The sequence below is a fragment of the Crocuta crocuta genome, unplaced genomic scaffold, assembly GCF_008692635.1.
Source record: "Crocuta crocuta isolate KB4526 unplaced genomic scaffold, BGI_CrCroc_1.0 scaffold234, whole genome shotgun sequence".
In the NCBI taxonomy this organism is placed as follows: domain Eukaryota; kingdom Metazoa; phylum Chordata; class Mammalia; order Carnivora; family Hyaenidae; genus Crocuta; species Crocuta crocuta.
Genome location: NW_027529647.1, coordinates 915984 through 939251, shown reverse-complemented (window position 1 = coordinate 939251; position 23268 = coordinate 915984). Strand labels below are relative to the sequence as shown.

Here is a 23268-nt window from a genome sequence, read left to right as displayed (position 1 = left end):
CCTGCCTTTGGGGAGTGGGTGGATGTTTCTGGCAACCTGCCAGCACCCTCATTCCTCCTGGAAACCAGAGTTGGGTGGCACATGACCAGTTCTTTCTTTGCAGGCTTGGTGACCTGTATTGCTTCTTTTGCTCCTGTGGAAGATTGAGAGCTGTTTGTCTGGCTCTCGGCGTAAAGAAAGGACTCTATGGGGCCATGATGTCCAGCCTCAGTTATTTGCTAGGCTGTTTTGTAGAAGAGGATTAAAGTCACCCATGTAACCAAAAGCAGAGGTGATTAGGCCTATTACAATGAAGAGCCCTCTAACGGTGAAGGCTATAGGTCATGATACACTCCACCTCGAGTAGAAGTGAGTTCCCTGTCACAGAAAGTAATCCCGTCACGTTTTTCAGATGTGGGTAATGTCCTGACACCCCTCCTTTTTTTTTCTTTTTAAATTGAGATAACTGTTTAAAAATTGTGTTAAAATGTACTCAACTCTCTTTTAAGCCACATTAATCTCATGTGATCGTGTTTGTGTAAAATCTGAGTATTTCAGGTTGTGGTGGTTGTTCTTGTATCTCCAGCATGGGTCTTTGGGAGTCGGCCCGCCCATACAGCCCTGTGAGGTCTCCTCATACTTTTCTGAACTTGAACTCCTTTGGATCCTTGTTTGGCATTATGAGCCATGACGCTGTCTCATCTTGTCTTGGCGCAAATGCACTGTTGATGTGTGACGTCTCCTGCTGTTCGTTTCACCTAAGCCACGGACATGCCATCTCGTGTGCAAGCTCGGGGTCTGCCTGCCTCAGTGCCGTATTTTCCGGTAGTCATCCTGGATTTGGGGTATACTGATACCCATCAGTGATTTTTGGCTCATCATTGAAAATTTGAAATTCCTGTCAGGACTTCTTAGCTGCCCCCACCTCCCAACTACGTCCTTTGCTCCCTTCTATGTCCTAATAATGGCTGATGTCGAATATCGCCATGTTCCGTGCCTTATGCTCATTTTAGAATGTGGTGTCTCATCTCATCCCCGCTACAACCCTGTGAAGTAGGTACCATCATTGTCGTTTGACAGAGGAGGAAATTGTGCTCAGTGACATTCTGTCCGGGCTCTCAGGGCTACAGACAGTGTGGGCGCTCTGACCGGGAGGTTGTGCACTTAACTTCCTGCACCCTAACCGCAGCCAGCTACTGGCGGTGTCTGAGCCACACGGCCTCTCTGGTCCACGGTAGGACTCCATGCACCTTGTTCCCTCATATGAGGGACCCATAGAGACCCAGACTTGGAAGGCATGAGCAGCCGCAGCAAACAGTGAGCCACCTACAAAGCACAGCACTGCTCGGAGCACCCAGAGGGTAAACTTAGTTTTAGAGCGGCTCAGCTCCGGACAGCCGAGTGAGATTTTATTTTGTTTTTTAATATTTAAATTTGTGTTTTGAATAGGCAGTATGTTCTCTTGGTTCAGAATTAAGCAAATACCAAAGAGTATCTACAGTAGAAAGTCTCCCTCCCCTTCACTTATATCCCTCCTGTTGCAACCAATGTTACTAGCTTGTTACACATTTTTCCAAAATAACTTATAGGGCAGACACGTGTCCAGGTATTTTCTTCTCCTTTTACATAGTTGGTAGTGTACCAGACACCCTGTTTTCTACTGCTTTCACAAAGATGCCCATGTTCTAAAGCATTAGTTCTTTTTGGCAGAGATTTATTGTTGAAAAATGTGTATATGTCTCAGATTTGAAGAGATGGTTTCTTTTCTTTTTTTAAGACATTTTAAAAATATTTATTTATTTATTTTGAAAGAGAGTGAGCCTGAGTGAATGGGGCTAGGGGGAGGGACAGAGAGAGAAGAGAGAGAATCCCAAGCATGTTCTGTGCTGCCAGCACAGAGCCTGACGTGGGGCTTGATCTCACAGAGCGTGAGATCATGACCTGAGCCACAACCAAGAGTTGGTCAGACACTTAACTGACTGAGTCACCCCGGTGCTTCAAAAGATGGTTTATTTTAAAGTCTTAAGCCTTGTTTTAAGAGTTGCTGTTGGTTGATGGGGCCCCTGAGTGGCTCAGTTGGTTAAGCATCTGACTTCAGCTCAGGTCATGATCTCACACTTCACGAGTTCAAGCCCCATGTCAGGTTCTGTGCTGACAGCTTGGAGCCTGGAGCCTGCTTCAGATTCTGTGTCTACCTCTCTTTGCCTCTCCCTGTCTTGTGCTCGTTCTTGTCTCTCTCTCAAAAAAATAAACAAACGTAAAAAAAAAAAAAGGAATTGCTGTTAGTTGCAAAATCTCAAAACAAACAAATGCTATAAGAGAGGTGAGATTGTGACTGTCATTTGGGGTCCAGTATTAGTAATCATTTTGTGTCCATTTTGATTTATGGTTTCCTCCCTTAGCTGGCCAAGAAATACCACCCAGACACAAATAAGGACGATCCCAAAGCCAAGGAGAAGTTCTCGCAGCTGGCAGAAGCCTATGAGGTAATGCATCCACCTGTGTGTGCAGTCACTGTCATTCAGCTGCGTGGGTACATCAGAGTGTGCTGCCCAGGGTGAGTTGACATGTCATAAGGTCCAGTGTGAAGACTGTGTCCCCAAACCAGATTACTTCCTTGAAGAAAAGAAAAGATTCCCAGGAATCTCAGGAAACAAGGTCTAATAATCTGTATTAACAGAGTTCCCAGGTCATCTGGATTTATAGCTGGGTCTGGGAGCCCCTGGTTGGATTAATTAATTCCACACTCATTTTTTGACCCCCTCCGTAGGGCATCTCTGTGTTTGGGGATGGTGTGTATTGTAAAAGTAGACCGCCCTTGAGGAGCTTGAAATGTAATCAGGAGGATGATGCATACCCTGTGGCGGGCTGTGGAGCCATTCCAGAGTGACCTTCTCCCCAGACTTGGGGCATCTGCAGGGACTCCGGCTCCGTAGGGTCTCGTGTATCTGCCGCATGTGTGTGTGCGCACATCCCCCAGCCATCTGAGAGTACGGCACAGACGCCGTGTTGCTGTATTCTTCAGTGCTTGAGGGTGTGTTTCCCAAGAACATTCTTTTACGTTAACCACAGTACACTTGTCAAAGCCAGGAAATTTAATGCTGAAACAGCACCGTTATCTGAACTCAGTGTGAACCTGTGCCGTGTTCTGGGCCTCAGGAGTCCTGAGGGCATCTGACCACTGGGCCTTTTCTGGTAGGTGCTGAGTGACGAAGTGAAGAGGAGGCAGTATGACACCTATGGCTCTGCGGGCTCCGACCCTGGCACTTCGGGACAGAGCTACTGGAAGGGGGGCCCCACTGTCGACCCCGAGGAGCTCTTCAGGAAGATCTTTGGGGAATTCTCATCCTCTTCTTTTGGAGATTTCCAGAGTGTATTCACTCAGCCTCAGGAGGTAAGCTCCTTGTCTTGAAGAATCATTCACATTTTAGCTGCTCAATGTGAGGCAAACATTTTATCTTTCTTTTTCTCAAAAAAGAAAAAAAAGCGAAGCAGCTTCAATGGAATGATCTGGAGGCAGCCATTTTGGTAGGAAATAATCCCAATATTTAAGAAAATCCATGCAGGTAATGTATGTACATCCTGTTTAGCTGTAAAATTGCTTAATCAGTCAGCGTAAGGCTAAGGCTCTGAGGGTCCATGATTTGGGTCCATTATCTAGAGCCTGCTGCATTATTCTAGAAGAGCTCAATCCAGTAGGGAGACACACCACCAAATCTACCTCTTGCATATTTATGTCCTAATAAGATATTATTAGAGTTGAAGAGAGGGGAGTGTCTTATGACTTAAATTATGATTGTGGATCATTCCAGCTGTCTGTAAGGACTATGTACAAATATTATTTGTGAATAGTTTGTTGAAAAGTGCATTTTCAGTTAAACATTCACTTTTAAAAATCCTGAGGAGTAGGTCAGAATCAGTCGAGTCCCATCCATTCTTACTTAGCAGAGAGCAGGTAAGTTAAAAAAAAGTAGTTAAAAAGTAAAGTAGCTGGGTGAAAAGATGAGTAGGTGGTGCACAGAGTATTTGTAGTGAAGTTTCACATTTAGTGAAAGTCCTCTATGGTTTTCTAATAATGGGCACATGTCCTTATATGTTTGTTCAGGCCCTTAGGAAATACACCACCAAGGGTGGACCCTAAAGTAAACAATGGGCTTTGGGTGATTTTGATGTGTCCATGTGGGTTCATCCTTGTTAACAAATATACATCCCAGTGAGAGATGCTGACCACGGTGGGGACTGTGCATGTGTGGGGGCAGGGGGAGGGGGTATGTGGGAAATCCTGATACCTCCGTCTCAATTCCATAAATGTAAAACCGCTTTAAAAAATAAAGCCTGCTTTAAAAGAAGAGGTAAGGTGACTGGAAACCGCCCTCCTTTACTTTCAAAGTAGAGGATCACTTTGGTAATTAACGAAAAGAAAGATGACAGGCTGCCCTCTGATTTCTTTAGTACATCATGGAGCTGACGTTTAATCAGGCTGCTAAGGGGGTCAACAAGGAGTTCACCGTGAACATCACTGACACCTGCGAGCGGTGTGACGGCAAGGGGAACGAGCCTGGCACCAAGATGCAGAACTGCCACTACTGCGGTGGCTCCGGCATGGTGAGATCACGCAGGCCCCCCCACCCCCACCCCTGCCCCGGGTCCCTCCCCTCTGGCCCACCCACACCCCTTACCGGCTCTTTTCCTATGCTCCTGTGGATAGCCCTGGAGAGTTATCCGGCAGTGTTTGGTGCTTTTGAGAGTCTTTGACTAGGTGGGACTGTTTTATCTGGAACCTTGTTTTTCCAAGAGTGCTCTGTCTTGATCAGTGATACTGTGCTGTCTTCCCTGAAAATACATTTCGGGATATTTTGGTAATTTGAAACTGTTGCAGGAAGCGGTTAAATTTTGCTTGAAGTATACTGTTTATTTGTTGTTTTTTTTTTTGGTAAGATTTTTACATAATAGAAATGTACAGAATGATATAAAGAGCCACTTTATTATTCCTTACCCAGGTTCACCAATTGTTAATATTCTGTCCCATTTGCTCTGTCATCTTTGTTGTGTATTTTCAAAGAAGAAGTGTTCCTTTACGCCACCACAATGCAGTTGTCACAATCAGGAAATTTAATGTTGATAGGATACCATTATCTGTACTCATTCTCATGTTTTCAGTTGTCCATATAATGTCCTTTTTTCCTGGTCCAGGATCCACGCTGGGATTTTGCATAGTATTTGGTGTCAAATCCTTTGTTTCCTTTAATCTGGAATGCTTTCTCAGCTTTTCTTTTTCTTTATGACCTTGACATTTTTAGGATTATAGGCCAGCTGTTTTGTAGAATGCCCCTTATTTGGGGTTCATCTGATATTTTCTCATGACAAGATTCAGATTACATAGTTTGGTGAAACACCCCAGAGGTGTAGTTGATCATGTCAGGAGTCAGGAGGTGTCAGTTGTCCCATTAGTGATGACGTGACATTGGGTCATGAGTAGGCAGTTAAGATAGGGCCCACCAGGTTTCTCCACTGTAAAGTTACTAATTTTCCCTTTGGGATTAACGAGGAATTTGTGGTGAGGCACATACTGACTTCTGAGCTCCAGATCACCCCGTTGATTGTAGGAGACTGACAAATGGGGTACTGCCTCTCTACAGGCGTTCCTGAAGCCTCTGGGAGCTGAGCAGATACATTTTAAAGAGTAGTGCCCCTCTGATTACAACAGCGATTGCTGAGGGGCGCCTGGGTGGCTCAGTTGGTTAAGCGTTTGACTTCGGCTCAGGTCATGATCTCACAGTTCATGGGTTCGAGCCCCGCGTCGGGCTCTGTGCTGACAGCCACCTCAGAGCCTGGAGTCTGCTTCCGATTCTGTGTCTCCCTCTCTCTCTGACCCTCCCCTGCTCACATTGTCTCTCTCTCTCTCAGAAATAAACATTAAAAAAAATTAAAAAAAACCCAACAACAGCAATTGCTGAGAAAACAAAGAGAGATATGACCACCCAGAGCAGCCAGTCTGGTCCCTGAGGCCGTTGCTGCCCTGTCCTCACTGTATCTGAGGGCCATGTGAGAAGAAAGAGGGGGGCTGGTCCTCCCCATCGTCCCCCAGCCCCCACCACTGGTGCCCCGGGAGCAAGGAGGAAGGCAGCCCCTCTCGCTGGCGTGGTACTGCTCATTCTGCTCCCCCTGGAGCGTCATCCTCTCTCACCCTCCCTGTGCACCCCCATCCTCAGGGGCCTCCCAGCCCCCAGCCTCTCCCACAGCTGGTGGGGCCTTATGCTTTGTGCCCCCCACCCCCACCCCCCGGCTCACTGGGCACTAGAAATTGTTTGCTTTTTTGGTTTAACATAACTTCTTGGCACTGTTTTGTTTTTTTTTTTCTTTTTTAAGACGGAAGGGGGGAGGGAGAGTGGGAGAGAGTGCACAAGCAGGGAGCAGGGAGATGGCAGAGGAAGACAGAGAATCCAAAGCAGGCTCCTTGCTCAGCACAGGGCCCAAAAAGGGCTCCATCCCACTACCCCAGGATCTTGAACGGAGCTGAAATCAAGTCAGATATTTAACTGACTGAGCCACCTAGGCATCCCTGTACTTTTTTTTTTGCAAATTATCAAATACATACTTGCTGTGGCACAAAAAACAGAGGAATACATAAAGAAATGTCTTTAATCTCCCCTTGCCTGGACTTCCAGATTCATAGCTTGAGTTATTCTTTCCACAACTCCGCCTGTCTTCACAAAAAAAAATTTCTTCTAAAGCGAAAAAAAAATTTTTTTTTTAGTGTTTGTTTATTTTTGAGACAGAGAGAGACAGAGCACGGATGGGGGAGGGGCAGAGAGGGGGAGATGCAGAATCTGAAACAGGTTCCAGGCTTTGAGCTGTCAGCACAGAGCCCAATGCAAGGCTCGAACTCACGGACCATGAGATCATGACCTGAGCGAAATTGGATGCTTAACCAACTGAGCCACCTAGGTGCCCCTAAAGTGAAAATTTTCTAATGAGAATATATTACACATACTGTTTGTTCTGCAACTTGCTTTGGTCGTTGATGGATCATGACCATTCCTTCAGGCTGAAATCTGTAGATCTCATTTTCCATCTTAATACTTATGTTTCAGGGCTACAGGAAATACCTCTACATGTATGTCCTTCCATCTGATGCCTCTTCTTTCTGTGATACAGATCCCCAAAGGTGGAATTGCTGGGACAAATATTTAAAATTTTTGAATATTTTAAAATTTATTTTAAAATAAAAATATTTAAACATTTTATATTTAAAATGTTTTTAACTTAAAATTTAGTATGTTTAAAAATGTATATGTACATTTATTTGCACATGGTACAGAATTCTAAAGTAAAGGGACCCCTGGGTGGCTCAGTTGGTTAAGCGTCCAACTTCAGCTCAAGTCATGATCTCATGGTTTGTGGGTTCGAGCTCCACATCGGGCTCCTTGCTGACAGCTCAGAGCCTGNCATCCCCAAAATGTTCCAGGCACCCTCCTTAGGGGCATGGCTGTAGTGACACCCTTGGGTGTCCTGCTTTAGATGGACATGCACGTTTCAAGCCATCTGTGTGGAGGTTCCAGTAACTCAAGGTAGCGCTCTGCACACAGTGCCGCGCCATTTGCTCAGAAAACATTTCTCACCCGTGTGCAGCGTTCTGTTACATGGGTGCACCATGATTTTTAAGGCACCTCACTCCTGGTGGCCACCCAGGCTGCAAGGGACACCCGTATGCACGCTGTTTCACAAGTGTGATCTGTAGGGCACGGGCCCCTCAGAGGTACACACAAAGTTTTCATAGCTGCCAGAGTGTTTCCCACAAGTCTCTGACTGGATCATCTTGCATGATGTTTGTGTCCTTTGGGAGAAAGGTGTGGGCCTGTGTCCTTACGCGGTATGTTTTAGTGCGTGTTCACACAGAACACAAGTCTTTAATGAAACATTTCTCTGACGTACATTGTGTTCCTGGAGGCGTGGCCTTTAGAATTTACCTGTGTACTTAAGAGTTCCGTTTTTCTTCTCTTTATCAGGAAACCATAAATACAGGCCCGTTTGTGATGCGCTCCACGTGTCGGAGATGTGGTGGCCGAGGCTCCATCATTACGACTCCCTGCGTGGTATGCAGAGGAGCCGGACAGGCCAAGCAGAAGAAGAAAGTGGTGATCCCCGTGCCTGCTGGTGGGTCCTGGGCTCCTCCACGCACCCGGGGCTGGGAGAGCTGGGGCCTTCGTTTCCTTGTGACTGGGCTGTTGTCAAAGCTGTGGTGAAGGATCCGGAGCCCCAGACTGGAGGGGGAGCTAGAATCTCCTTGCATTTTCCTCTTTGTACTAGTTGTCCTTAAAATCTACCCTTGCGTGCCACATTGGGCAGAAAGTACCTGATGCGCCCGCTCTGCTCCCGTGTGGTGCTCCTTCACCACCTTCGTTCAACGAAGCCAGCATTGTCCCCGTGGCCAGCCCTGTCTGCACCACTACCCCTTCCTCCCAGCCCCCAGGGCAGCCCGTGACTGCTCTCGCCAGCTGGCTCTTGCTCCCGGGGTGGACTTTGTCAGGGCAGTCTGATCATGTCACCTTGCCCTCAAGACTGTGCAGTGACTCCTGGGGCAAGAATTGCCACCTGTCTCAGCCCCTTGTGGCCTCTGCAGCTTTCCCTCCTGTAGTCTGCCCTGCAGCCTTCCTGATGTTCATGCAGGGCCTCGAACGGGCTGTAATGCCTCTCCGGACGGAGCCGTGGCATACGTCACTCCCTGTGTCTGAAGCTCGCTTGCACCTTCTTTTCTTAGTGGGTTACCTCTTCTCTCAGAGCTCCTAGCTTGAGTGTTGCTTCTCTACGGCAACTTCTGGAACTCTCCCTGTTCCTTAGATGTCCTTTGTCCTTCCTTCTAAGAACGTGTTTCTGTCTGCAATGACACATTTGTTAGTGTTGTTATCTGGGCGATAGCTGTCTCCCCTACTAGACCCTGAACTCACTGACACGACACAGAGCTGGTCAGAGCAGGTGTCCAGGGAACTTGGATAAACAGATTGAAGGTGCTCTTGTTTGGTTATCCGTTGCTGTGCTTGCACCTTTGAGAAGTTATGCTCATTGGATGTATTGCGGATACTTGTGTTGTTCCTCACTGACGGGAACAAGTGAGGCAGTCTAGGGCAGTAAACCCCTTGGGAGGCCCCCAAGTAAATGTTCCCTTTGAACTCTTGTCCTTACAGGAGTCGAGGATGGCCAGACGGTGCGGATGCCTGTAGGAAAAAGAGAAATTTTCATCACGTTCAGGGTGGGTGCTCTGCTCGCACAGCTTCTCAGGCCCCTGCCCTCTTGGGGGGAGGTGGGAGCTCATGGGAGCTGTTCAAGGGAGCCGTGGCCACTTCGGTGGGGTTGTGAGACCTGTATCACATCAAGCCTTTGTGCTGGGTTTGGACAGAACAGAGTTTCCTCAAGATGTTTACAAGTTGGAAAACACAGGGCACATAAAAATATGGAACGCATCTCCTTGTGATTTTTTTTTATAAAGTTTATTTATTTTGAGAGAGACAGCACAGGTGGGAGAGGGGCAGAGAGAGAGAGAGAGAGAATCCCAAGCAGGTTCTCTGCTGCTAGCGCAGGGCCCGATGCAGGACTCAAACCCATGAAGCCATGAGATCGTGACCTGAGCCGAAACCAAGAGTCGGATGCTCAACCGACTGAACCACCCAGGCGCCCTTCCTTGTGATTTTAAGTTTATGTATCAAATTGTTAGTGGGGATGGTAAGGACTGAAGGTGCAGTTTTACATACTGTGTGCAGAGGGGACCTGGTTTCTGAGACGGGAGATGGTAAGGGAGATAGAGTTCCTTTCCCCACAGTTCCGCCAGTGCCCCAGGAAAGCCGTGTTATGCCACAGGGGAAGGCACGGGCTCTGTGCAAAACACCTTCACTCATATTAGCAAGACACTGATGACAGCCTGCTGCCCTCAGATAAGAGAGTGGCTGAGAGAACCGTGCTGTGGCCACAGTGCCTCACAGCAGCCAGAGCCATATGCTCAGCACAACTGAGACTTCTCAGTTACCAGTGAGGGAAAGAAAGCAGATTGCAAGCAGGCACAGGGTGGGAGACTGTCTATGAACAGTTTGAAAGCACATCACTGGGTGCTGCATGTTATCTGGGGACACATACATATGTAGGAATGACAATTACTGCATTCAGCGTGGGCCCACCTGGAGGGGGAGGAGCTGGGGGCTTCACTGCATCGTGATGTTTTATTACCTCGTCTGGGTTGTGCATGCTCTGTGTGTGTGATGTGATTTACTTTGCCTCTTCAAAAACATTTTTTTAATGTTTTATTTATTTTTGAGAGAGAGACAGACAGAGTACGAGCGGAGGAGGGTCAGAGAGAGAGGGAGACACAGAATCCCAGTCAGGCTCCAAGCTATGAGCTATCAGCACAGAGCCCGACGCGGGGCTCGAACCCACAAACTGAGAGATAATGACCTGAGCTAAAGTCTGATGCTTAATGTACTGAGCCATCCAGGCACCCCTACTTTGCCTGTTCATATGTGTATGAAATATTTTGTAATCTAAAACACAGGTAGGTAAAAATACCATAAAGCATGAAGTGCTAGATGAGAAATCAAAGACAAAGGCAGCCGGCTATAGGCCAGGCTTTACAGTGGGCTCGGTGGGGGTTTCAGACCCTGCTCCCACCTAGTGACAGACCAGAACAGAGAGAGGGGAAATCCCTGCAAGGCAAGAAGTGTCTTTGAGGCCCAGATAGTAGTGCCTGTGTGTCAGAATCATTCCAGTGCCGCCCGTCTGTCTTGAAGGTTGTTTGTACAGGATGACTGTTTGGAAAATACTGTGTTTCCTTATACCTTCCAGTAGAGTAAGATCTCTTTTTTTTAATGTTCAAAAAGCCAGTTTTACTTTCTTATTTGTCCATTGGAACGGCTTGATCTGAGACTGACACTCGTGCGTTGCTATGTAGAAATGAATCTGCCCTGTAACTCCCAGAGCCTGGGGTCATGTTCTGCTTTGGCAAAAGTATCTGCTCTCCCTCAGTACTGTGCTTATCAGCACAGAAGCAGTGTAGGGCTCGCCGGGACCTGTGCCCAGGCTGCTGAGACAGGGTCTGTTGTGTAGTCTCGAGGAGGACTTCTCCACACATAACCACATCTCTCCTGCTTGGACCACAGGTGCAGAAAAGCCCCGTGTTTCGGAGGGACGGTGCAGACATCCACTCCGACCTCTTCATTTCCATAGCTCAGGCTCTTCTTGGGGGGACAGCCAGAGCGCAAGGCCTGTATGAGACCATTAACGTGACGGTAAGAGGCTTAGGACGTGGTTGCCACTCTTGTCCTTCATTGCCCTTTTTTTTTCCCTCTCTCTGAACCGGCTGAGAAGTGGCTAGAACCTGGGAACGAGCGGCATGTGGGAGACTCAGCGATGAGGTCTGGGGGAGGCAGAGGAACGTTAGGCCACTCCCTGGGTGTGAATCACAGACTGTAGACCCTGATGAAGGAATCACCAGTGAAGGCAGGCCCTGGGTCGCATCCGCGTCTCTGCTGGCATCAGGGAGCAGCCCCAGCCCTGTGCGTCTGTGTTGGCTTTGCACCCTCCCAGGTCGCACTCTCCGTGCTCCCTCCTTCCTCCTTGTGGGCTGCCCGAACTGCCTGCTCCCACGTGCTTGTCCTGGGCTCTGCTCCAGGCGGACCCCGGGTTACCAGTTTCCATGTGGTTGTCTAGAAACCTGAATGGGAGTTCTTTCCAAGGAGTAAGCCTGTGCAGTGAAATGTTTCCATGTGAGCAACTGGAGGCCAAGGAAAACCACAGATTTCCTTTCTTGTTAGATCCCCCCCGGGATTCAGACAGACCAGAAGATTCGGATGAGTGGGAAAGGCATCCCCCGGATTAACAGCTACGGCTATGGAGATCACTACATTCACATCAAGATAAGAGTTCCAAAGTGCGTGCCCACGTAACCATGGTGAGGTCCGCCCGATCTCTGCATTTTCCTCACCCAGCAGGACCCAGTTTTGAGGGCTTTTTACCTGCCAGGCCTTAGGCCCATCCAGACTGCCTGGCCCGCTGTGGCTCCGCTGCTGTAAGCACTGAGGCTCATGAAGGTTATTTCTCTCTTACAGTCAGGTGTGTCCTGCCCAAGTTCTCCATCTGCAAAGTAGGCATCATAAAAAGTTGACTTCATTAGTTGCTGGAAAATTGAGTAATACATAAGGAACATTAACCATAGCTGCTATTGTTGATTTTATCATTACTGCCCTCAGGGCACTGGGGGTCTGGTGGGAGAGGCAGATCTGTCACTGGATCATGGCGCATGCCGTCTGTGTCCTTTGGGAGAAAGGTTTGAGTGGAGTGCTGTGGGATCTGGGACAGGCATGACTGACTCCACTGGGGACGGGGAAGCTTTCTGGCACTCCTTTTTTATTTTTATTTTTTTATTGTTTAAAATTTTTTTTTTTATTAATTTCTGAGAGAGAGATAGAGACAGCGTGAACAGGGGAGGGTCAGGAGGGAGACACAGAATCCAAAGACAGTCTCCAGGCTCGAAGCTGTCAGCACAGCCCGACGCGGGGCTTGAACCCACAAACCATGAGATCATGACCTGAGCCAAAGTTGGACGCTTAACCAACTGAGCAATCCAGGCGCCCCCTTGCACTCCTTTTTTTTTTAAAAAAAAATTTTTTTTAGGTTTATTTATATTTGAGAGACAGTGAGAGGTAGAGCACAAGTGGGAGAGAGGCAGAGAGAGAGGGAGACACAGAATCGGAAGCAGGCTCCAGGCTCTGAGCTGCCAGCACAGAATTCTATGCTGGGCTCTAACTCAAGAACTGTGAGCTCATGACCTGAGCCGAAGTTGGATGCTTAACTGACTGAGCCACCCAGGTGACCCTGGCACTCATTTTTTTTAATTAAAAAATTTTTATTTTGAGAGAGAGAGAATGAGAAGGGCAGGGGCAGAGAGAGGCGGACAGAGGATCTGAAATGGGCTTGCGCTGACAGCAGAGAGCCTGACATAGGGCTCAGACCTATGAGCTGTGAGGTCAAATGACTTGAACCGAAATCGGACACTTAACCTGTTGAACCACTTAGGTGTCCCCTGGTGCTCCTTTTAATTAGTTAACTTTCTACATAAAACACTTATAAGAGCCCCCTCCCCCCTCGCTTTTTAAAGTAAACTATTTAGTAACATGGCAGGTGTTATTTATTTATTTATTTATTTATTTTTTGATATATATTTTTGCTTCTATGGTTTATTGTCAAGTTGGCTTCTGTATAACACCCAGTGCTCTTCCCAACAAGTGCCCTCCTCCATGCCCATCACCCCCCTCTCTCCCACCCCAACCGGCCCTCAATTTGTTCTCCGTATTCAAGAGTCCCTCATGGTTTGCCTCCCTCCCTCTCCCCAACTAATTTTTCCCCCTTCTCCTCTCCCATGGTCCTCCATTAAGTTTCTCCTGCTCCACTTATGAGTGAAAACATACAGTATCTGTCCTCTGCCTGACTTACTTTACTGCTAACACCCTCGAGTTCCATCCACCTTGCTACAAATGGCCAGATTTCATTCTTTCTCATTGACATGGCAGGTGTTTAAAAACAACTTAAGGTATTTTAGGAGGTTTTCTTCTTTAAAAAAAAATTTTTTTTTTTTTTTTTTTAATCACAGTGCCTGGGGGGCTCAGTCGGTTGACCATCCAGCTCTTGATTTAGGCTCAGGTCATGATCTCATGATTGATGAGATTGAGCCCCTCATCAGGTTCTGTGCTGACAGTGTGGGATTCTCTCTCTGTCTTTCTGTACATGCATGCACATGTGTACTTTCTCTCAAAATAAATACTTAAAAAATTAAAAATTTTTATTATCAAAGTATAATTGACATACAGTGTTGCATTAGTTTCACGTGTACAGCATAACGATTCAACAGTTTGGTACGTTATGCAGTGTTCAACATGATCAGTGTAATTCAGGTTTTCTTCATTGAAGCTTTGAGGATGCTGCTCTTGGGGTCAGGGTGGGGGCTCCTGCCTTGTTGTGTCCCCACGTTTCCCACATGCTCATGTGGAAACTGGCCGAGCCCATCATTTAAAGGGCTGCTCAGAGGAAACACTCTCTGTGTTTGGTGCACAGGAGACTGACAAGTCGGCAGCAGAGCCTGATGCTGAGCTACGCTGAGGATGAGACTGAGGTGGAGGGGACAGTGAATGGCGTCACCAGTACAAGTGCGGGTAAGGCGGCAACCACGCGGAAGGCCTCTCAGTCCTTGGGGGGTGCACGGTTCAGAAGCACGTTGGGGTCTGCCCTTGTGGGGAGCATGACAGAGGGGCACTGTGAGCCAGGAGCGGCCTCGTGCTGGCCGCTCGGACTTGCCCCGTGTGTGCGGAGGTGAGAGAGTGCCTGCTCACCTCCTGCCGGAGGGCAGCCGTGTGTCTGCGAGAGCTGTTCTGAGTTCTATCCGTGGTTCTGCCACTCGCCCTGTGACCTTGGGCACATCCCTACGTGAGACTCCTCGTTACAGCTTAAGGAGAAGGCGTATTGGAAGGCTTTATGCAATCCTGACCCAGAACGCCTCCCCAAGATTTCAGAGTGTCTTGTAAACAACAGCTACCGCAGCCGTAAAAGAAAGCAGTCCCGTGACCACAAACCTGCCTGTTCACAGCATGTCTAACTTTGATTTCGTCTGGCAGTGAACAGATGCCGCATTTTCCCTGAGCTCAGATGCCAGGCTCTATCTGTAGAGTGTTTTTAAATACTAGCTATTTAATACCGAAATGCCGGCAAGCAGAGGCTTCGGTGATGGCTGCCTTGGCCTAACCGCCTCTTCCCGTGGGAAGTGGGGGCTCTGCAGAGGAGATTGTGGTCCTCCGCTGGTGGGGACTCTAGCCAAGGTCAGGGCAGGCTGTGTGGTGAACTGGCCTCAGCTGCACAGGTTTCCTCCTCATTACATCATTCTGCTTGTGTGGGTCCTGGGTGCCCCTCCTGTGTCCTCAGAGCCTGGACGGCAACAGAGAGTATGTGGTCACTCGGAGCAGGTGATGGCAGCTGGGGGTGGGTTTCAGTGGAGAGGGAGGGCTTGGTCTTGGAGCCCAGAGCTGGAGGTCCCAGCAGCAACTGCCTTTGCATGAACTTTGCTGGGCTCCTGTGGCATCCAGGGGCCAAGTCATCTGTGACAAAGCAGCCCCCACAAAGCCTGTCTAGAGCCTGACCAAACATGGAATGGTTTGGTACCCAGCTTTTTCTTACATTCTTGTTATAGCACTTGCACTGAAAAGTGGAAATAGCTGTTGCACGTAATTGTAGTTGTGCTGCTCCAGCGTCTTCCTGAATTGCGAATGTTCCCAGTCACCTGGCATGGGAGATTTTCCTCCTCTCCCAGCTGTGGGGGCGCTTGAGGTCGGCCCTGTGAGCCCTGGGTGATGACGTGGGCCTTGTTCACTATATTAGAATGTTGGTGTTTTTTTAAACTCTTTTTTGGTGGCTTGAATTGGGAGTTGATCAAACAGCTTAGGAGTGCCCTTTGAACCCTCGTGACGTCCATGGTTCCTTGTCCTCGTAGCTAGTTCACTCTGCCTTCATCCAGCCTGGATTTATTGGGAACCTCTGGTGTGCCAGACACTTTGCCAATTCTTCCTTTTAAATTTTTATTGACATAATTTTGTTGAGTATAGTTTACCTTTGATGCATGCATTGAGTGCATTTCTGAAAAGTTGTTTGTAAAGTGCAGTAGGTTTGCCGAATTATTTTTTCCCTACTCACTTTCATTGTCATTTCAGAGTTGTGTTCTAGTGGGAGATTTGGCTCCCAGACATAATTTTTTTAATGTATTTATTTTTGAGAGAGCGCGGGGGAGGGGCAGAGAGAGGAGGAGACCTAGAATCCGAAGCAGGCTCCATGCTCTGACCCATCAGCCCAGAGCCCGATGCGGGTCTTGAACTCAAAAACTGCCAGATCGTGACCTGAGCCAAAGTCACTTAACCTACTGACCACCCAAGTGCCCCAGACATAATTTTTTAAATAGCATTTAAGAATCTTAGAATTGGCTTCAAAGAATGCTGCCCAGACATGGTTAAATTTCATTATACTGTGAAGGCAGCTACTTTTGCCATCTGCATGTGAACATGTGACAGTACTTATAATTCCCATTTCCTGACACTTCACTAACAGTGGGTTGTATTTATTTAAGTAGAGTCTGAATCTCTTATTTCAAGCATTTAACAAAAGTTAAGCTGAAGTTATATTAGAAGCAGTTATGTTCAGGTATCATTACTTCGTGGGATAAAGTGTCACTCAGATCACTTTTTAACAGCCTGCAAATACTCATGAGTCAGGGAGCCCTCAGAAACTGACAAGAGCCATCAGGTAGAAAACTGATTCCTGGGCATCTGTGTTTTCATTAGGGGAAAGGGCACCTGAAGGGCATTTGGAATACAGTTAATAGGAAACTGACCCAAAATGTTTGCGGGATTTAATATCCCTTGCTTATTTTTGGTCCCTAATACAGCTGGTGAAAACCTTAACAGCTGACCCTTGCTTCTTCTCCAGACCATGAATCAGAAAGACACCGTGTGCTTAGGGACTCTTAGTCCTCAGGGCTGAGCAAAAAGACACAGGGAGTCGGGAAACTGTTACTGCGAGACTGAGTTAAAGATCGTGTGGCTCACTGTTTGTGTTTCTGGGTCCTCTTGGTGACAACACAAACATATGTGTACCTTGAAGTGTAGAAACCAGTTCCTGAGCTCCTTATTTGGGAATCCCACCTGCCATTTCTCCTCTCTGACATAGTTGGCAGTGTTGACCTTTACACAGGGTGGTGGCAGGAGGAAGATGAAGGAAAAGACAAAATTTTAGTAGAACGAGAGGTACTTTGCTGGCTCAGCCCATGCATGTAGATGGCTCGGGGAGTCAGGCTGTGAGTATAGGCCTGCCCCTCCCCCTCTAGGGCACCCCAGTCCTCAGCTCCTGGAATCCTCTCGGCCTGTTTCTTCAAACATATGTTCCTGTAGCATTTTTACATGCCAAGAAGTGATGCACAGAGAGAGCCCTGCCTTCATGCAGTTTATAGATAACGGGAGAAGACAGCAAGCCTTAAGACCCAGATACATGCTGGACCCTTCTCATAACACTTGGGAGTTTGTGCAGATGGAAAAAACATTTTGGCCCAGAAAGGTGGCCCATATTCCTGGGACTTTTCCCCTGGGATCACCGTGTAAATAGCCATCAGGAAGCTCTTAAGTTGGAATCCCTGCCTGTTAAGCTGTCATGCTTCTCCTTCGAATCCCCAGCACCTTGCATGGCGCCTGACACAGGGCTCACAGGAAATGTTGGTTGAGTTTATTTGTACTCATTTTTCTCTCCGTCGGCTGGGAGGTGCTCTGAGGGATGGGAGTACGAGCTCTTCGCAGGAAAGAAGAGACCTGTGGCCTCGGGCTGGCCCTCTGTGTTAACTGAGCAGCCTTTCTGACTGTGGTCACCTTCTGAAGGTGTAGACTAGAAATGGTCGTGTAGTGCTCATTCAGCTGGAGTGGGCATTTCTTCTTTATTCTAAAGGCACAAGTCACATGCTGGCTATATTTAAATAAGCTTGGGATGCCAAGCACCCTTGTTTATATCCTGTCCTGAGACCAGAAGGCACCTGAATGTCCAGGACATCTGTAAGGACCGGTCTCTCCTCCAGCCCTAGGCTAGAAAAACAATGTATTTATAGACTTTATCATCTATGTGCGTAGTTTATTCCTGGTTCACAATTTTAGATTTAGTGCTTACAGCCTTTGATGTCCCTGCCAGTAAACCTTATTCCTGAAGGAGTCCTTTTATCCAAATTTAAAATAAAGATAAGGGGCATCTGGGTGGCTTAGTCAGTTAAGCGTCCAACTTCGGCTCATGTCATGATCTTACGGTCTGTGGGTTCGAGCCCCGCATTGGGCTTTGTGCTGAATGTTTGCTCAGAGCCTGGAGCCTGCTTCAGATTCTGTATCTCCCTCTCTCTCTGCCCCTCCTCTGCTTGCACTCTGTCTCCCTCTGTATCTCAAAAATAAGTAAATGTAGGGGAACCTGGGTGGCTCAGTCGGTTAAGTGTCTGACTTTGGCTCAGGTCATGATCTCACAGTTCATGGGTTCGAACCCCGTATTGGGCTCTGTGCTGACAGCTTGCTCAGAGCCTGGAGCCTGCTTCGGATTCTGTCTCCCTCTCTCTGTGACCCTTCCCTGCTCACGCTTCTCTCTCTCTCTCTTTCAGAAATAAAACATTAAAAAAAGTAAATGTAAAAAAAAAATTTTTTTTTTTTAAATAAAATAGAGATAAGACCAAGTTCCTGGTGGTAGGAGGTGGTCTGGGTGTGTCTGTGTTTTGTTGTTTTATTTTGTTGTTGTGAATCATTAATCTGTTAACTGGGTGTTTATTCTGGGGCCTTTGGCCATTGTGGCTCAAATACCTGTGGTCATGGGCATCACTGTTTCCCACCTTCCGGGTGACGAGGACAGCAGAGTTGGGGGAGGAGGGTGATGGCAGTCAGAGTGTTTCTGTGCCCCGTTGTGACTGGTAGTTGACAGCTTGATTTCAGATGTCAGACGAGGCAAGGCCCCGCTCTGCTGTTATTAGCTATAGAGGCTTGGGCAAATTACTTCAGCTCTCTAGCCCTCAGCCTTATCACCTGTAAGTTGGAAGGAAATGATAGCAGCCTGTATTTCATAGGGTTCTTAGAGGATTAAATGAGATCACGTAGGTAAAGCGTTTGACATGGTACTTGGCATGTGTTAAAAGCTCAGACGCATGCACACTCAACAAAAGTCTGCCATCCCCAGAGCAAGGATGCAATGGAATTCAGTCAGTACTTGCCTCTCCTGTGTCCCAGGAGGCCCAGGAATGATGGGAAATTTCATTTGCAGGTTGCTTTGTGTGAGGAGGCTCTTTGTTACTTAAGCCATTATGTCAGAACGGGGGACATGGAGGACTAAGGGAAGGCACACATGGCTTTGCAACCTGTGGCGGTGGGCACCTCTCACGGGGGTCTGCTGTGCTGACTCTGCAGTGCCCAGATCCCGCTGGTGAGCCCTGGGAGTCGGGGATCACCCAGCCACCTTGACTTTAGCTCAGACCTTGGTTAGCACGTCCTTGTTTGGGGCCACTGCTCTCTCTCAAGATGTTTCTGAGCTCTAAGAGTATGCCAGGTCCACGGGACTGTCCAGGGGTCTGTACCCAGGGTGACCCCACCCACCCCTGCTCGGGGTCTGGTGCCCAGAGCTTTGGGCCTCTCACTGATGAAGGCATTTTTTTTTTTTTAATTTATAAAAAAATGCTTATTTGTGTTTGAGAGAGACAGAGTGTGAACAGGAGAGAAACAGAGAGAGGGGGAGACACGCAATCCCAAGGAGGCTCCAGGCTCTCAGCACAGAGTCTGATGTGGGGCTTAAACCCACGAACCGCGAGACCATGACCTGAGCCGAAGTTGGACGCTTCACTGACTGAGCACCCCCGGCGCCCTCCTCTGATGATAGCATCTTAGATTGAGATCTTGGGAACCGTGACCCTTTTTCACTGTGCTACGCACTATACTTGGCATACACAACCTAGCGTGTTAGAAACGCGCCCTGTGACCAAAATGCTGACTACAGTGGCTCATGGCAGAAGCTGGTCCTGCCTGCCTAGTGGCAGATCTTGAAAAGGACGAATTTATGCAGCAGAGTTGACCTCCGTAGTCTCAGCTTTGGGCCCTGAAGAAACAGCCAAGCAGCTTCCCTTTTTCTGGAGCATTTAGAGTCACATGCCCTTGATCAGGAGTTTGCCCATATATATATAGGGCGCCCCACGGCTCTTGTTACAAAAAAGTACACATATTGTGGGATTCCACGAGGCAGCGAGTACCCTCCCTAGGTGTCCCAGAGATGCTGGGTGTGCACATATGGAGCATGGAAGCTGGTCACTTGGTCTTGGCACATGTTCTTTACCTGTGTATAATCAATGACATGGTTGTTAAGAGCTTGGGCTCTGGCCCTGACTACTTAAGTTTGAACTCCGTTCTCCCCACCATCTACTGGCTCTGAGACCTTGGGCAAACTATCTAATCTCTGTGCATTTGTGGGTTTTGTTGTTGTTTTGGTTTTCAATCTGTGAAATTTGTGTGTAAAGGATTGAATGAGCTCCCATGGGATCTGCGTGGTCTGACCTGGAAAGCATATGGCACTTGGCAGTTGTTACAATTGTTCACTTGGAGTTAGCTGGTCATTGTCCTTCTCTCTGTCTTGTTTCCCTGTTGTGGGTCAGTGACTCGAGGAGCAGTTGGGATACACTAAAGCACAGAGTGGCCCTTTTGCTTCAGTCATCTAACAGGCGAGGCTGCCCTGGCCAACCTGGGAGCTGCCCCCTCCCCTCTCGGGGTGGTACTTGGTGGCTTCTTGAGTGGCAAGTCCCTGCCTGGGTGGCCAGGTGTGGGCAGGCGGGGCCAGGGATGGGACTCCTGGAGGTGGCGCCCTTGACCCCAGTTCTTTCTGCTGTTTGTGCCCAGGTGGCAGGACCATGGATAGCTCCGCAGGAGGCAAGGCTAGGCCTGAGGCTGGGGAGGACAAGGAGGGATTCCTTTCCAAACTTAAGAAAATGTTTACCTCCTGATATCCCAGCCGAGGTAGGAAAACCCTGAGGTTTCTTCCCCCTTTGTTTCCCTCTGTGAACTAATCCCTGTTTTCCCTCACCTTAACCAAGATCATACCCCCATCTACCTGCTTCTAGGCTTGGAAGAGGTGCCAGTCTAGGTATGGCATACCTGGCTCCACTCAGAGCCAGGCCTCCCGGCCTGCGGAGAGGCCCGAGTCCAAGCAGGGTGGCGGCATTGGCCGGCAGTGCCGGGCGGAACCAGACTGCAACGGCTGCCCTTCTGCCGTGTCCACTTCCTGGAGAGGTTGCACCGGGGCGGGGGCGGGGGCTGCCTCACAGCCCTCCTTCCACCAGCTTCCAGCAGTTCTGTGTCCCACAGTGGTGGGAACCAAGCTGCCCACGGTCACAGAGGGCGAGTCACAGCAGAGCCAGGCCTAGAATTCAGACTCCCCCCCAACCTCCTGGCAAGTCATCTACCCTGCCTGGGAGGCGCAGGGCTGCGTAAACCTCGGGGGGCTGCCGGGAGTCGTGCTCGCTCACTGTGGGGTTTCGGGACTCGCTCTGCTCTTGTTCTGGTCCCTGGTGGCTGGGACTTCTGGTGCAGCTCCTTCCCAGAGATGACAGAAGCTCACCCGCAGGGCATCTTCCTCCTGTGATGCTAGTGAAACGTAACCATTTGTGTCTTGGCTCAGGAAAACGGTCCACTGGGAACTAGGCCGGGAGCAGCAGCCCATCTTTGTGGCCAGGGCGCCGGAAGGATTCCGGAACAGCAACACCACGTCCCTGCCTACAGAGGCTCCGTACCACCTTGCAACGGCAGAATCACAGGACGACAAACCTCTCCATGGACTGGTCACAGGGGACAGCCCCTGGGCAGTAGGGCATGGTGCCCATAAGGGATCTAGAAGTTTCCTGTCCATGGGTAGGTAACTTGGCCTCTTCTAGCTCAGGCAAAGTAAAACAACTGGACATTTCTTGCAGAGCTAAAACTCTAATTTGGAATCAAAAGTGGTGGAGATATTAGTTAAAGGATTAAAGGCCATGCTTACAGCTTAAAAATGAAGCCTTAAGCTGCACCAAGTCATGAAGTGATTAATTTTCCTCTCAGCAAACCTCCGGGAGGTTCTGGAATGAGTCTTTCCTGCCAGGTTGTCTTTTTGAGGAACCTGGGACTTTCACACCTCTGCCCCTCAGCCAGGACACCCTGTGCTCTTGTTGGAGTTTGTTTCACGTCCCAAAGATCCCAAGCAGCTGGTACGTAGGCACCTGGGGGGCCTGGGAAGGCATGTACCAAGGGGCTCCCCAGAGATGCCATTCCTGACCATATGGGCCGAGATCTTTATCAGGACGGATAGTCCCTCCTTCCACCCCGTGTGGGGTGGCCTCTCGTTCCTGACTGTTGAGTTCTGTTGTCCTGAGCCAGGCGTTAAGGGGGACTCCTGCCCTTCTGCTCAACCCCAGTTGGTCACAGCTATAGCCCAGGGCCAACTAACGGCCTGTCACCCCAGGGCCCTGCCCATCTGTCTGCCAGAGGCTTGGTTCTTAGCACTCATACTGCTGACATCTGTTTTCAGAAGTCTGTGTGAATTACTCAGTGCTGAGAACTGCCGTCATCTGTATAAATGTTTGTTCAGAAAAGGAAAGCCCAGTCTGAGAGGTTGAAGGTTTCACTCTCCAGCCAGAGTAAAACACACTGTCCCCAGTCTCAGCCTGTAACGCGTACGGGCTCCACATCCTTCCAGATCCTCCCACTGGTAAGACAGGCTAATAGAGAAGACTCACGAATGGTTTCCTTTTTGTTTTCCGTCATAATTTACTAAAATAAAGCATCTATTACTGTGATCTAAGAATGTAAAATGATTCTGTATCCATGTAAATAAGATTACTGCAAAAAGATATTTAAAGCATAAATGTGGTCATTTCTTCTTTCAAAGAGTTCAAACCACTTTTCACAGGGGGCTCAGCAGTGGGATTGCTGATGTTCATCTACGCATGCGAGCCATCCCACATCACCACTGGCCTTCCTGGGGCTGTCCCGGTCCCCGGTCCATGTGAGAGCACACACGCACTGACGGTCACATGGTGCTCTGACGAGTGCTGATCCTCCAAGGGTCCCAGTGCGGGGAGTTTGCCATGAGACTGTGCTGATTTGATTGAGTGTTCTAGAATTCTCAGCGTGTAACTTTTTCTTTGGGGGCCCACGAGAAGATGTGCAGTGTTGGCCTGCTTAGGTCCCTGCATGTCACTGTCTTCCTCACTAGATTTTTTTTCCCCTCCTGCATTATTTTCAGAGGAATGTTGATACTTTTTTTGCATTAAAGTTTTTGCTCATTGTAGTTTAACTGGTCTGGGCTCGCAGCAGAGGCTGACCCACAGAAACCCTGATGGCTACACAGCTGGAATGGCCCTAAGCACATAGCTCAGACCCATCCCAGGGTTTCAGGCTGTGAGAGCACTTCCTGTGAAGTGCTGGGTGAAGAGGTTGGGGAAGACCTCGTGGGCACAAAGAGGCTCCATGGTGACTTCATGTCAGCATCAGACACTCTCCATTCGCCAGAATGAGCTGGGCACAGCCCTAGATCCGNCAGGGGGCTCAGCAGTGGGATTGCTGATGTTCATCTACGCATGCGAGCCATCCCACATCACCACTGGCCTTCCTGGGGCTGCCCCGGTCCCCGGTCCATGTGAGAGCACACACGCACTGACGGTCGCATGGTGCTCTGACGAGTGCTGATCCT

The 23268-nt window shown here is 48.7% G+C and overlaps 1 protein-coding gene across 1 annotated transcript in view; it reads left to right on the top strand.

The window, feature by feature from the left end:
- The window catches only part of DNAJA3 (DnaJ heat shock protein family (Hsp40) member A3), a 43422-nt gene extending 20981 nt beyond the window's left edge, over positions 1-22441 (top strand). The window contains exons 3-12 of the mRNA XM_077762758.1: positions 2382-2465; positions 3179-3373; positions 4432-4584; positions 7989-8136; positions 9165-9229; positions 11124-11252; positions 11778-11893; positions 14074-14171; positions 20445-20561; positions 21223-22441. Of these exons, the coding sequence (XP_077618884.1) occupies positions 2382-2465; positions 3179-3373; positions 4432-4584; positions 7989-8136; positions 9165-9229; positions 11124-11252; positions 11778-11893; positions 14074-14171; positions 20445-20548 (1092 nt within the window). The 3' untranslated portion in view covers positions 20549-20561; positions 21223-22441. The remainder of the gene's footprint in view (positions 1-2381; positions 2466-3178; positions 3374-4431; positions 4585-7988; positions 8137-9164; positions 9230-11123; positions 11253-11777; positions 11894-14073; positions 14172-20444; positions 20562-21222) is intronic.
- Positions 22442-23268: the final 827 nt, after the last annotated feature.